General features: G+C 50.6%; 2 protein-coding genes across 5 annotated transcripts in view; both read left to right on the plus strand.

The window, feature by feature from the left end:
• Nucleotides 1–7,442: 7,442 nt before the first annotated feature.
• Nucleotides 7,443–13,631, plus strand: LOC135279385 (hydrocephalus-inducing protein-like). 4 transcript variants are annotated; one of them, XM_064386747.1, is made up of 8 exons: nucleotides 7,535–8,103; nucleotides 8,191–8,382; nucleotides 8,747–8,899; nucleotides 9,963–10,202; nucleotides 10,461–10,671; nucleotides 11,268–11,409; nucleotides 12,658–12,835; nucleotides 12,905–13,631. In XM_064386747.1, the coding sequence occupies exons 3-8, from the start codon at nucleotides 8,765–8,767 to the stop codon at nucleotides 12,980–12,982; spliced, it is 984 nt and encodes a 327-aa protein (XP_064242817.1). In that variant the 5' UTR covers nucleotides 7,535–8,103; nucleotides 8,191–8,382; nucleotides 8,747–8,764; the 3' UTR covers nucleotides 12,983–13,631. The 4 variants fall into 4 exon arrangements, with proteins under 4 accessions (XP_064242816.1, XP_064242817.1, XP_064242814.1 ...); XM_064386746.1 differs by lacking the exon at nucleotides 7,535–8,103 and adding an exon at nucleotides 7,443–7,528 and having other exon boundaries at nucleotides 12,658–13,630; XM_064386744.1 differs by having other exon boundaries at nucleotides 12,658–13,630.
• Nucleotides 13,632–14,041: 410 nt separating this feature from the next.
• The window catches only part of LOC135279384 (hydrocephalus-inducing protein homolog), a 34,950-nt gene continuing 33,949 nt past the window's right edge, over nucleotides 14,042–15,042 (plus strand). The window contains exon 1 of the mRNA XM_064386743.1: nucleotides 14,042–14,237. The gene's annotated coding sequence lies outside the window, so the exon portion shown is untranslated. The remainder of the gene's footprint in view (nucleotides 14,238–15,042) is intronic.

Here is a 15,042-nt window from a genome sequence, read left to right on the forward strand (position 1 = left end):
TTGTTTTAAAAAGGGAAAGGACGTGGATTAGGAAAAAATAAAGTCTTTGGAATCCTAGGTTTGTGTATCTCTTGATGTAGGGTTCTCCCACCAGCTACCTTCCTGGGTGGTCGCGGCGGCGACCACAACTTTCGATGTTGGGGAAGGACTGGACAGAGAGGCGGCAATTATTCTTTTGAGGATTTTAAAACCTAGGGTAACTAAAAAGAGAATAATAATAAAATAACTAATGTCCTTGATGAGGGAGAGCATTCACCCTGAGAGTCCCCAGTTTTTGAACAAGTCCTTGAACCAGTCCTCGTTTTCCTGTCTCACTGTTCCAACGAGGTCTCTCATCTCCTGGATGGATGCGTGGATCGACTTGCTTCGAGATGATAGGTTAAAACAACACAACCCCTCGAACTCCTGGCATCCATGCCCGTGCGCCAGCAGCAGGAAATCAATGGCAGCCCTGTTTTGCAGGGTTGCCCGTCTGGTGATTTCCTCGTCCGCTAGGAGGTCACTCAAGGCTTGCGAAGTTAAATTCGCCTGGCGGGTTACCCAACACTCGAGGTTGCCAAGCTCACTCAGAGACTTGGCTGCCGCCACCCAAGGCAGAAAAACGGAGACGGCAATCCTCTTAGATTTCGCCCAATGGTAAATTTCGCTGTCGCAATGTTCGTCGAATTGGTCTGCACCCCTTTTTACAATTTTTGAATGTCTTTTAGCATGCCGAATCGGAATTTGAGTCATGTTAGGTGATGCCAGGGACAACCGCCCCAGGGTGCACGGGCCTCCTAAGAGACGAGAGGGGATCCCTGGGTACGCCCTGTCTCCACAAATGAGGAAAACTCCTTTGTCCAACTTTCTGGGGTACCCATTGTCAGTGGATGGGGCGCTTATCTTGTCTACATACGTGCACCATGTGGCTGCTCGAAACTCTAACTTGTGCTGTTTAATATTTTCATATGATTTAACTCGGGATGATGGAACAAAATCAAAGTGCACGCAGTAGTCCGCTTTGGCCGAGCCCAATAGTTCGAATTCTTGGGGCTCGGCCTCAGTGTAGGGCAGATCGTATACCCACTTGCGCCACAGTACCAGGGGATTGACTATTGGAGTTTTCACGCGGTTCACAACCCCCCAGTACCGGAAAATTTCCACCCACTGACCTGGCGGATTATTCCCATTTAGTTGGTTTTGGATGGTCAGGATAGAGTTGGGAAAATCCGCCAGTTTTGAAGGAATCCCCACCAGACAAGTTGACAGGGGATTGTCCGCTGCTGACGTAGATAGACACAGGTGACTTTGGTTGAGGGCATGGGCCAGGGTTACCCAGACGTTCTTGCGGGGTTGTGGGACGATCCACGCAGACACCAGGGACTGGTCTAAGGCTTGGAAGAGGAGCTGCCAGATGATGAAGAAGGCAACGGGGACCATGGTGGATGCCTGAGGGAGAACAGAACATAACGTAAACACAAGGAATAACTTAGAACTTCTGAAGGAGTTACGCATCAGGAGGGAGGTATCGGGTTTCCCCTTCATTTGCGGCGTTTCCGATTCTGCGCAAAAGCGCTATTTTGTGGATCTTCTTGACTGCAGGGGACGGTAGGTTTTGGAATGTTGGATTCAGATGGTGGCACGTAAGGTTTGACCCATTTTCTAGGGATCCATCTGACCCCTGAGGGAGTGGACACGCAAGCATATCCACGCCCCCAGGTGACGAGACGGACTGGGCCTTGGATCTCCCCAGAGTCCGGGTCCCTGATGAGGACCTCGGGCTCTTCTTTGATTTTTAGTTGGGAGTTTTGGTGAAAGTGCCTCAGGATTGGCGGCTCCGGCCTGTCAAAAGAGCAATTAAGGAAATTGATCGTAAACAGCGCTTTGCAGAGCCGGAGGTGCGGGGTTTGAACCTGAACGTCTCCCCGCTGGCGGGTGAGGACTTGCTTCAATGTTTGATGTGTTCTCTCTATCACGGCCTGACCGGTGGGGGAGTGCGGTATGCCTGTGCGATGTTGGATTCCCCAACTTTGTAAAAACTCACCGAACGCCTTGGAAGTATAGGCTGGGCCGTTGTCGGTTTTAATGGAGGATGGAATTCCCAGGACCGCGAAAGCATGAATGAGGTGTTTTTGCGCATCAACTGCCTTCTCCCCCGTGTGGGCCGAGGCGAAGACGGCTCCCGAGAAGGTATCCACTGAGACGTGGACGTATTTGAACCTCCCGAACTCGGGTATATGTGTGACGTCTGTTTGCCACACCTCACAACTGCGGAGACCTCTAGGGTTTACCCCCGAGGCGAGCGATGGTAATGCTGACTTTTGGCAGTTCGGGCGTGTGGCCATAATTGCTCTGGCTTGGTCACGCCGAAGATGGAACTGGCGAACCAAGCCTGGAGCATTCTGATGGAACTGTTGATGGCTTAGTTTGGCCTGTTGGAAGATGTTAGGTTGGCCAGCCAGTTGTAAAGGTGCGGCCAGGGTATCTGCTCTGCGATTGCCCTCCGTGATGAAGCCTGGGAGATCGGTGTGCGACCTCACATGCATGACGAAGAAGGGTTGCTCTCGGTGGGAAACCAAGTATATCAGCTTCGAGAGCAAGCCAAACAAGATGGGATTCGAGACCTCTTTGAGCACTGCGTTTTCTGCCCGGGACACTACACCTGCCACATAAGCCGAATCTGTAATTAGATTAAAGGGTTCAGGGAATCTCTCGAAAGCCCTGACGACTGCATCCAACTCAGCAATCTGTGGAGAGCCCTCCACAGTTTTAACATCGGTTTCCCACTGCTGAGTTTGAGGATCCTTCCAAGTCACCACCGACTTGTGGGAACCTCCGGATGCGTCGGTAAAAATTGTCAGTGCTTTGAGGGGATGTCGACTTTGGATCTCTTTTGGAATCAAATTGAACTCGGTGTTAAATAATTTGTGGCCAGGATGATTTACAAGAATTTGCCCGGTGTAACTGTCCAAGGCAAACTGCAGGCTCTCATTTTCCCTAAGTAGGTGTTCAATGGTCTCTTTCGTCATCTTCCCTGTAGATGTTTTGATGGGGAGATGGATGCATGTGAAATCGCACCCTGACAGCGTTCGCAGGCGCGCCCTGGCCCCCATGATCAACTGGGCCATCAACTCTTGTGGCTTTGTGATGCTTTTGGACAATTGATGACCGAGGAATACCCACTCTATTATTAAGAGGGGATCCCGTTGGCCACTGTCCCATTGAAAGATGAGCCCGTGGAGGTGTGGCAACTTACCCAAGACGATAAATCGAAAAGGGAGGTTCTCACGGCATCGGTGGGCTTGCCGTGCTGTGATGGCCGATTGGACCTTCTCGAGGGCTGTCTTGGCCTCCTGGGTCAGGACCCTCGGGGAATCCAGCTCCTCTCCCCCCTTTAACAAATTGAAGAGAGGAGACAGATCTCCCGTGGTGAGCCCCAGCCAGGGCCTGATCCAGTTTAAGGACCCACATAACTGATGCAGATCTCTCAATGTCTTAGGGTTGTTATTGATTAGGATTTTTTGGGGCGAGATGGTCCTGTTGGTAATTTGAAGTCCCAGATACTTCCAAGGTGGTAGGTGCTGCACTTTGTCCTTTTGTAACTCAAATCCAGCCGTCGATAAGGTCGTGATAGTGTCCTCTAGAGCGCGTGCAAGCACGTCGCTGTCGGGGGCACACACAAGGACATCGTCCATGTAATGATAGATGATACAGTCGCTCTCCCTCTGGCGCACTGGGGACAGAACATTCGCGACATACCACTGGCAGATGGTAGGACTGTTTTTCATCCCTTGCGGGAGAACGCGCCAGTGGTAGCGCTTCATGGGAGCTTCCCTGTTGATGGAAGGAACAGAGAAGGCAAAACGTGGCGCATCAGCTGGGTGGAGGGGAATCTGGAAAAAACAATCTTTGATATCTATCACAGCCAATTGCCAATTTTGGGGGAGCATAGATGGGGAAGGCATCCCTGGTTGGAGGGACCCCATGTCCTCGATAACGTTGTTTATCTTTCTCAGATAGTGGAGGAGGCGCCACTTGTCTCCTCCCCGTTTACTGATAACAAAAACCGGGGAGTTCCAAGGGCTATTGGTCTCAACTATGTGGCCCTTGGCCAATTCCTCCTCAACGATCTGAGTGAGCGCTCTCAATTTTTGTTTATTTAGCGGCCACTGCTCTACCCAGACTGGTGTATCAGTGAGCCAATTAAGTCTGATGGTAGGGCGCTCCTCAGTGGCCGCACCTAAAAATATTGAGGGACAGGTATGTCCAATTTTGCCCCCCATTGGGACATGGCGTCTCTTCCCCACAGGGTAAACCTTGAATTCAAAACAAATGGGCGTACAGACGCTAATTGCCCATTTGGCCCCGTAATTTGGACTATGCTCTTTGATCGCCATGCTAATTGTGAACCCCCAACACCTAGAACTGTGCTGTCCACGTGTTGTAACTCCCACTGTGGCGGCCACTTGTGTGGAGGAATGACCGTCACGTCTGCCCCTGTGTCCATCATCCCTTGAAGCTGTATTGAATGCCCCTCGCTCTTAAGGCCACACCACACGAGGGGCTTTTCCTCTCCCAACACCTCGGTGTAAAAAACAGAGAGGTCCAGATCATCGCTCACAAACTGAGGGATGGGAATTGCCTGAGCGACAATCTGGTCTCCCGGAAGGAAGAGGGGGGGATGGACACAGCGCACCCAGAGAGTAAAGTAATCCTGCTTGGGTAGTAAAATCGCAGGAATTACTTCAATCTCGAGGGGAGCATATTTGGTGTCCGCGACAACGAGGTGCTTGCAATTTAGTGATGACGCGCGGTGATGGTTTTCCGCCTGTTGGATGCGGGAAAGAAGTTCAGGTTCGGGTCGAATGATATGCCAGTCCTGCGAAGTGAAGAAAATGGGTTTAGTGAGTCTCAGCCGGTAAGGAGCATGACAGTCGCTGGTGGAAACTCGACTGTTGTGCTTGGTGTCTATCATGTCCCCGTGGCATACCCTACTTATGTCGCTGCGCGGGGTATCTTCGCGCTCGTTATTCAGTTTTTTGATGGTAAAGATTGTCCCCCCTGTCCCTCTACTCCTGGTGGTGCTCTACCCAAGAATGGACAACGGTTAATAAAGTGACTGTCCTGTCCGCAATGGAAACAGCGGTGTCCTGGTGGTAAAGGAGCTCCCGCGGAAAAGGTAGGCTTCCTGGGCGGTGCAAAGGCAGCAGCTGCAAGCTGGTCGGCAGTTGGATTGGCCCTGACGATGTCTTCAATGACGAGCATCGCTTTCCTGGTACACTCCTCTATGAGCTGGTCTAGGGTTGGAGGCGGTGACGCAGGTAGGGCGAGGATGATTCGCCGACACACGTCGTTGGCGTTTGTGGTAACTACTTCAAGGATGAGTTGTTCCTGCAGCTGAGGATCTTCTACCTTTTTCTCCACTGCTGACTTGACTCTATCTACAAAATCTAAGAAAGGCTCCGCAGGAGACTGTTTTATTGCAATATAAGGAATTGCGGGTTCTTTGGATGGCATACTGAAAAATGCGCGCTCTGCTGCATCTTTGATATAATCTAAAACTTCCTTTGGAATCCCTCCAGCTTGTTTCTGCGCCTTGCTCCAATCACCCTCACCAAAAAGGTGGTCTAAGGTGATGTCGTTACCCTCAATGTCCGTAGCACAAGAGTCCGTTTGCAAAATCTCTGGAAGAAGGTCCCCTGCTAACCTCTTCCATGTCCTCTCCCATAATTTGTATTCCGATTGAGGGAGCAGGCAACTAAATAGACGTTTCAAATCGGCAGGGACCATTGTGTTAGTAAATGTTGCCCTCAAAACGCTCTTGAAAAATTCACTTTTCTGGCCGAATTCTCTCTTAGCTTTACAAACGTCTTTTATGCTATCGAACGAGAGGGGTTCCCATCTGGGATTCCCTCTCGCATTATAGGTCACTGGAGCAAGGAACAGGGGATTCTTGTCACTAACTGGTTCCTGTTTCCCAGGCTCTCTCCCCCGGATCCCCACGTTGCCGTGGGAACCAGAAGGGGGAGCGTGGGAAACCGGAAGGGAGTGGGCGGAGCTTTGGGGTGGAGTCAAGTCAGCAGGTGATGTTATGGGAAAGTGGGAGGGATCACCGGAAGTAGGAGGGAGTTGAGGAGGAGGGGCAAGCGTGGGAGAAACGGAAGTGCCGGCCGCAGAGGAAGAGGAGGGGTTTGAGGGAAGGAAGGCGGGGTTTGGGGAAAGCGCGGGAAGGAATGGATGCTGGGAAGGAGAAGCGTTTGCCACGTGGCGGCCACCATTTTGAGGATTGCCGCCATTTTGTGACACTTCTCCGGGATAGGTGAGGAAAGGGTTAGGAGGATTAAAGAAACCTTGGGTAGCATAAGAATCAACTACGGGAAAAGGGGAGTTGGGAAGAGGGTCTAGGGTGAGGTCCCCGGTAGTGTGGCCAGTACCGCCAGGGCAAGGGTACCGGGGGGACCGGAGGGAGCCAGGGAGACGGCAGCAGCCCTGCGTCTGCGGTGGACGGGTTGCTCCCCCCTGTCCACCCAGTGTAGGGAGTGAGGGATTAGGAGAAGAGGGTAGGGAAAGGGGTTGAGGGATAACTGGGGATTGCGTCGCTGGATATTTTTTACTTTCCCCCCCACAATCAGAATCATGCCTCTTAACAACCTCAAAAACTAAAAGAAAAAACTTCATAAAACCCTCTCTGATTGTGGGATCACTCCTCTTAGTGCACTCAGACAACACACAACCTACAGTCCTCCAAAATTCCAACTTCTTAACATCACCTGGTGATATTTGGGGGAACTTAGAAAACATCCAACGAACAAACTTTTTTGTCAAACCCTTCGAAAACGAACCACCCCCCTCCCTGAGGAATCCCACAACTAGGGTATATACTTCTTTCTGCTGAGTGGAGAGGCGGACACCCATCTCTCCCACTCAAACTTCCACCCACCCACTGCTGGAAAGGAATAAAATAAAATCGGACAAAAGGGTTAACCAACCACCGGTGGGAAACCTGGTAGCCCCCCCTACGGTAGGGTAAGGGAACGGGGAGCTTACCAGACCGTTGGCAGGCGAAACAGAAGCGGCAGTGGGGGTCCTCGGTCTCGAAGACGTTTCTTCCACTCACTCAGGGAAGAGTGGCGTCTTCGTCCCCTGGGAGCACCACCGGACAAAAGTCGGCGTGCTCACACAGAGGCGTTGGTGCTGCCAGGAACTGTAAGTCCAACGGGCCGATGCCCCGAAGGAAAGTTCTCTCCGGGAGGCTTTCTTCTGCGCGTCAACGTCTGTCTTCTGCGGCGTCGAGCACGGTGCTAGCGATGGTAGAGACGGTAGAGAAAGCCCCACGGTGGCGCGCCAACTGTGGCTCTCACGCACTGCGGTCGATCTGAGTGAAGGGGCGCCGGCTAGCTGCTCCTTGCGAGACCGCAGAGGGGTGCCACAAGACTGGCCGCCCCCAGGTTCCCGTCGGGACTGCCAGGTAGCGGTGACAGCCGCGGCGTGGGTGCGCAGGCTGGTGCGATGAGAGACACGAGGTTCCGAAACGAAGGAAGGAAAGAAGGTACACTTGTTTGGGTTCCAAGGTGCCTTTAATCCAGGGAAAATCCAGGGACAAATGACAACCAAGGAGGGTCCAGGGACAAGTGTCAAAAGAGGAGGGTTTCGGCTAGCCCTTATAAAGTGAGGAGGCGGGGGTTGTGGAAATACAAGGGAACCAATAGTGGAGGGTACAGGTAAGCTGATGCAATACAAAATAACCAATAAGAAGCACAAGGGGGCGGGAGGAAGCCTCGGGAGCAAATCATAATACAAGCTAGGGATGAGAGACACAGAACTCTCTCGAAAAAAGTAGGGGGGGTCTACATAACTGACAAGGGTAGGAGGCAGCACCACAAAAACTGACATTACTAAATAAGGGTTTGGGGGGAGGAACAGGGGACATCTCACTTTAACGGACAGGCCAGTGGCGGGAAGAATTGGGAAAAACAACTTCGGGACGAACCATTACAGGGGATTACATGGGGGGAAGGGAACAAACCGTTATTTAACTATCAAAGAATAATTAACAACAACTTCAAATAATAACCTTAAAACACACAACGCCACAGTGACGTGGAAGTGGTGCTGCCCATCGAGGTACCACAGCTCTTGGGGTGGGCAGCAGGCTGGGCACAGCAGCAGATGTCACCTGCACCCTCCGCTGAATTCTCTGTCCTTCTCCAGGTGACATAAGGCCCCACATATAACATCTGTCTCCGTGCCACTGTGTTGGAACTGTCACTCAGCCTCTCCAAGAACAGACTGCAGTTCTCTGACATCCTCGTTGGGCAGTGCCAGGTTGAGACCATCCGACTCTACAACCAGTTCCGAGTACCCTGCAAATGGTTCATTACTGCCAGCAAGCCTGTTCTGAAGGTAAAGCACAGGCCACATTGAACACGTAACTTCTTGGGTGGGTTTTCTTTGTGACTCCTGCGCTTTCTGCTCCTGTGGCTGCCTGGCACTTGGGTCTACAGTGTGTTTGAGGAAACGTCTGAGAGTCCAGATCAAGGCTGGTTTGCCTGGACCTGTTCCATTAGCTGATGCTTTGCTTTTCTGCCATTTTCACCCATTCCTCCTCCTCTGAGGACAGTAGTTCGCTATCTGCCTGCCCTGTCTACAGAGCTTCTCTCCAGCTCTGGGCTTTGGGGCCACACTTGGTTTGGCTGTGGGTGCTCTCAGCACCGTGTCAGTGTCTCAGAGCATGAGGAGACCTCACAAGATTGGTTTCTGTGCCCAGAAAAATCACCTCCAATACATGACACCAGCCGTACATGAGAAGCGGCAGACGCTGGAGGATGAGCCCTGTCCCTTTGAAGTGACGCCCTCCAAAGGAACCCTTGATCCAGGAAAGTGGCAGAACTTGCACATCCAGTTTACACCCAAGGAGGAGGTGAGATTGGCAGCTGTCAGCCCAGGAGGCCTGTCAGGGCTATCTGGAAATGAGGGCCTGGTGCAGAGAGTGTGGTGGGAGCTCTGCCTTCACAGGGAGCTTTCTGCAAGCCCCGTACTCGGCGTGGCTCAGTTCACCCCACAGAGCACTCCCATGAGATGTGCTTTGAAATGCCCACAGGGAGCTTGCACAGAGAGCATCAGGGCTCTGAGGCTGCCTCTCAGCACATGTGGGGGATGTGCCCAATTCCCCTCAGCCTCCCCCCTGCCTGGCTGTGTCGGCAGCTGTGACACTCGGTGCAGAGCAGCTGCCCACTCGCAGAGGATAATCCTGGAATGGTCATCCTGCTGCAGGACTGACAGACCACACAGCCACCACAGAGATTCCTGGGCACGGCAGGACAGTCACCTGTATGGTGTGCTGGCAGCAGTCCCTGGGGCTCTGGCCTGCCTGCACATTCCCATGCAGCTGGGGATTCACCTTAAAGGACAGAGCATTCCCAAAAGTAGTTTGTCTGTGGCCGCTGGGTCTCGGAAACTGGCAGCGTGTGCCAGCATGGACACAAGTGCTTCTGTGCCCGCACATAGTCCCAGGGATCTTTTCATTGCTCAGGAAATGTAACCATCTTGTGTCTGGCTTGGAGCAGAGCCAAACACGTGGCAAAGAAGATGACCCTTATTTCTGGCCAGCAAGAGCTCCTTTGCCTCTCTCCTGGAGCTGGTGTTTGCCTGATGCAGCAGTGCCAGGACTGTGTCTGGACTCTGTAACCCCAAGGGCCCTTCCCATCAGCACTGCACTCCTGCACGACTAGGTGAAAACACCTGACAGTCCATTGTACATCCATCTGATACCAAATACCCACTTGCAGTGCACACCAGGATTCATCCCAGTTACTCAGACCCAGACTACTGCAGATGCTGTAGTCCCTAGCATCAGTAAATATCTGGTTTCCATTCACCTTGGAGGGACTGATAACACCCTGACCTTGGGGCAAGCATTGTTGTATTGGGGGTCCTGTCCCTGGGACTTCATGGAATGGTTTTGTGCACTTTCCTCTTTTCAGAGGTCTTACAACAATGAGCTGGAGTTTAACATTTGTGGGAGCAGCAACCACTTGAAGCTGCACCTCTCAGGACAAGGTCTGCAGCCACGGTTGGAGTTCAGGCCCCCAGCACTAAAGATGGGATGGATGCTGGTGGACAGTGATGGGGTGGAGGCCACAGTGGTGGTGAAGAATCCATGCAACTTCCCCATTGAGTTTTACTCCCTGGATTTTGATGAGCAGTGCCTTGAGGGGGAGAAGGTGAGAAGGCAGCTCTGGTCCCCATGTCCTTGCTGCCCAAGCTTCACAGCACTGCAGCATTCCAAGGCTTGTGCCAGGGAGATGGAGGCAAGCCCCAGGGCAAAGCCAGCACTGCTGACATGCTGTGGGAGGACCTAAACAAAATAGTTTGTGTTGTTGGGAGGAAGGGAGGAGACAGAAAATGGATTTGTTGAGTCTGTGTGATGAAAGGCAAGGAAAGGAATCTTGCATTATGGTTTCTCTTCCCTCCACATACAGATCCTACGGATGGCAGTGGGGTCTGAGTACCAAAAGAGCTTTTTGATGCCTCCACGTGCCGTGGGTGAGACGCTGCCCCCAGAGGTGCTGGAGGACTATGAAGCACAGAAGAGGCCAGAGGCTCAACGGGAAAAGCTCGAGGCCATGGCAGAAGCCAAGGCCAGGGCTGAGGCCAAGGCCAAGGCCAAGGCCATGGGCAAGGCAGCAGCTGGTCAGAAAAACAGTGAGGGTTTGGCGCTGTCTGTTTTGCCTGTGGTAACAGCAGGGACTCCAGCCCATCCACCCTGAACCCTCTGTCACCTTGCTCTCCAGGGAAAGCCCATGCTTTTAGCAGCTGCCTGTTCCCCAGCTTGGTGAAGGAACTCTTGGCTGAAGGGCTGTAGCATCCTCTTCCAATCCTGGGTGTAGCCAAAGCAAGCTCCTATCTGCCTGCCATAGACTGGGGAAATAATCAGGATATTCCTTTGTGTCCCTTAGCCACAAAGACTAGGACTGGATGAGTTGCTCAGCCAGTAGGACCAGGTCTAATATCACTGGCTCTTTTATATTTGCACCTTCCTAGCAACAAAAGAACAAGCTCATCTTGCTTTCACCAAGTCTCCTTTCCTGGTGTCTGAAGGGATGGGGACCTTACTGCCCAGCCATACCTTGGGGTATTTTCTGAATTTTGGAGCAGGGATATGAGCTCCTCAATATCTTCTGGGATGACAGGCTGGGTCAGGAAAAGCTGTGCATCCTTGCAGCTGACCCAGAGCACCCAGCTCTGCTTGCAGTCACTCACGGTTTCTTCTCTGGTTTGTGCTAAAGAACTGCAGTGGAAGAGAGCTATGCAGAGGAACATGGAACATGTCTTGCAAATGGATGGGGACATGTGTAATGCCCTTCCTAAAGAGAAGAAAGCAGAAGTGGATAAAATAATACTGGAAAAGAAGCGCATATGGAGGGAGAGGTGAGTAAGCCTTCCATGGATCACTGCTCTTCCATGGGTTATTGTCCCTGGAGGGCTTCCCTGCTCCAAGGACTCTGAGCTCAGAGGTGCTGGATAGCAAAGGCCAGAAGCAACTCAGGGATGGCCACTCTTAGCTGCCTGGCTCCCAAGAGAGGAAGGACCTTCTTCTGTTGAGACAGAACATGTTCTTCTTTATTTCAGTGGTGAGCCCTCCTGGTTTAGATGCTGCCTGCAGGGAGCTGGGCTCTGGGCTTACCTTGGCACTGCCTGTAGAGGTGTCTTTAAGTCCATGGTGTTGAGTCACACCTTCTTCATCATCTTCCCTTCTTCACCAAAACAATGGGATTGTGGTATGGGCAGGTGTGGGGCACAGACCAAACCTTGGTTTGGGTCCTGGTGCTGCCACAGATGAAGTCCTTACACTGCTGATCTGCCAGGGTTCTCCTTGTGGTGGGACACCACTCCTGTCCTTTAGGCTCCCCTACAGCTGCAGCAGTAGGCAAGCACAGGAGAAGCTCTGCTCCAGCAGGGCAGCCCAGCTCAGGACACACAGGCAAAGTGTGAGCTGGGAGTGGAGGCTGCTTAAAGCAGCTGTGTGCCAGGACTTCCTTCAGCCCAGGCTGAAGGTGGTTTCATGGGGAGGAGACAGATGAGGCTGCTTCAGATCGATTCCATGGCAGACAGCACCAGTTTGCTTGGTCACAGCTGGGTTCCAGCAGGAAATCTGGCTGACAAGAGCCTGTCTTGCAGGAGAGCAGTTCCTGCAGCCTTTGCTTTCTGACTGACAGGATTATTCTCCTTAAGGAGCAGGCTATGCCCAGGGAGAAGGGGGCTGAATGAGCTGAGTAAGAATTGTAGGAGAGAAAAGCAGATGTTAGCAATTTGTGATCTGCTTTAAACTGGGAAGTCAAGAGACAAAGAGCGTTTTCCGGCATCAGTGCAGAGAGCTGGTGGATCAGCCTTTGGCAGTGGGCTGGAGGTGTCTGGGTGTGCCTTAAGAGGGAGGTTGCACAGTCAGGATCTTATGATGGCTAGGCTTAGGTTTGGCTGGTCCTGGAGGTCCCCTTCCACCAATCCCCTCACTTGGGATGTTCCCAACCTCTGTGGGTTGAGGAAAATTCACGGAAATGGTCTCGCAGTTCTGCCTGGCCTCAGGGTCAAGGAATGAAGTGCAGGGCCAGCCAGGACGAGTGAGCCCAAGTTTCTGGTAGTGACTCTCAGTGATGATTTCTATTTTGTTTGCTGAAGGGAGCTGAAGCAGCTGGCTCAAAAGCTTGAGGAGAAGGAAAAAGCCTTAGAGGAGCAAGGGAGGCAGAAGGAGGAAGAGAAAAAATCTCCATGGGGAAGCAACCTCCAAAACCAGAGAAGGGGAAGCCCAAGGCCCCAGACAAGAAGGAAACCAAACCCCCAGAGAAGAAAAACAAACCTCCAGAAAAGAAGGAAACCAAATCCACAGAGAGGAAGGAAACCAAACCCCCAGAGAAGAAAAATAAACCTCCAGAAAAGAAGGAAACCAAATCCACAGAGAGGAAGGAAACCAAAGGCCCAGATAAGAAGGAAAGCAAAATCCTAAAGAAGGAAACCAAAGCTCCAAATAAGGGGGAACCCAAAGCCCTAGAGGAGGAGGAACAGAAAGCCCCAGAGAAAGGGGAAGCCAAAGCCCCGTAGAAGAGGGAAGGCAAAGCCCCAAAGAAGGGGGGAACCGAAATCTCAGAGGACCCAGCTGAGATGGAGAAGAACGTGATTCCGAGGTTTCAGATCTGTCAGTCATCACAGCAGAACTTCTCCTACTGGGACAGTGTTCAGGGTACCGTGCAGTTACCTGTGACCCAAAAGGGAAACAAGTTCTAGCCTGTAGCTGGAAACAAAGGTTAGAAGACCAGTAAGGCTCAGGAGAAGGTGAAGAAGCCTGAACAAAAAGTGGAGACCAAAGGAATCTTCAGTCATCCCAGCCGGAGATGCAAAGGAAAGTTGCACAGGGGGCAGTCAGATGATGATGTTCCGCAGCGACTGTGTACCATCTGTGTGGATGGGGAGGTTATCCCCTGCCGCAATAATGCAGATGGGACTCAAGTTTCTTCATGCAGGAGAAGACCATTCTTCATTCACACAACTCAGTTTATACAATTTCAGACCTCGTGTGCAACTTTAATTAGTTAATAGATTTCTTACCAGTTATTCTGTTGGTTAATAAAATATATTTTACTTGTGCATCAAATCTCTCTGTTGTATTGTTTACCTGTTCTCTTCACTGATTCTCATGGGCTAAATCCCTTGTTGTTGAAGGTGCATTTGTTTTTCACCCTCAGAATAGATTGTTAACGAAGTCTCATTCTCAAAATAGCTTCACATGGGAACTTGCAACTGCTTAGCTGCACTTAGAAGAGATGACAGGCCAGCTATTGATATAGCAGAACAAGGCCTGATTTCATAAGGCCTTTCTTTTATAATTCTTCTACCTGTCTATGACATCAACCCCTTCTCGTTAGTTTGAAAAAGGCTCATATGTTCTGATGCTGAAACAGCTCACTCTTGTGAGGTATTATCTCATGAAGGTTATCACTGGTTATCTATTAGATATGGGATAACATACATGAAAGACTAATTACAATCAACAAACTTAACAAATTCTATTAAATCTTTGACACAGGCTTTCACAGCGGGAGAAAACAAAAGAATAATGTCCAATATCTCTTAGGGAAATGGAAGTAAATGACCATTGTTTCCAAATAGTTGAGAAGTAGGAGAAAGTCCATTAGCTGGAAGTGTTGATCTTTGACATCACTGAAAGTCCTCCTGGGAGCTGGAACAGGGAATAACTGAAGGAGGTTAGTAGGAGCGCTGTCCCATGATGATGACATGAGACTTTTGTTGGCAAATTGCCTCTGTCAGTTTCCAGGCACAGCTGTGTCTTGGCAGTCCTACTCCTGTTCCTGTTGTGGCCACAAAGGCTGCAAGGGGATGAGGTTATTTCTCTTTCCACTGGGCCTCATTGCTTCAGAGCTGATCAGTATCAGATGGAATGAACAGGTGACTGCTTTGAACTGTTGATGATAAAACACAGGCATATCTTCTCCTGAAGTTAATGAATCAATTAGGCTTCATTGTGATACACTCAATTGGGATTTAGATGTGATGATCTTTTTTCCAAATTTCTAATGGCACTATTCAACATGATTTGTCATCCAGATTTCTAATGGACATATTGCATTATTTGAATGTTCTTAAGGTGTTAATTTCTCTTCTTTTTTGTTTTTTAAGAATGAGATGCATATCTTTTGTTATGGGTATGAAGAAACATCATAATAAAATAATACACATAGAGGACAAGAAACTTAGAGCAATTAGGGAGAATTCAGATACAACTATCAGGAATATTTCAAATAGTAGACAAAACTAACAACATAGGTGGAATTAGGCAAATAGCAATCTCTGAAATTATCTACCATCATCCCACAGTCTGTAAACAGCTGACAAACCTCCACTCAGTGGGGACTTGGGTAATTATTTCCAGATAATCATTCCCAAGCTCCCTTTAAAAATTGTTCAACTGTCATGCAGAGGGTCAAATTGCTAAGTCAAAGCAACTAGAATCTAGTTTTGATGCAGAAAACATCTGGGTCTGTTGGCAAA

This window comes from Passer domesticus, chromosome 12 (assembly GCF_036417665.1).
Source record: "Passer domesticus isolate bPasDom1 chromosome 12, bPasDom1.hap1, whole genome shotgun sequence".
Classification (NCBI taxonomy): Eukaryota; Metazoa; Chordata; class Aves; order Passeriformes; family Passeridae; genus Passer; species Passer domesticus.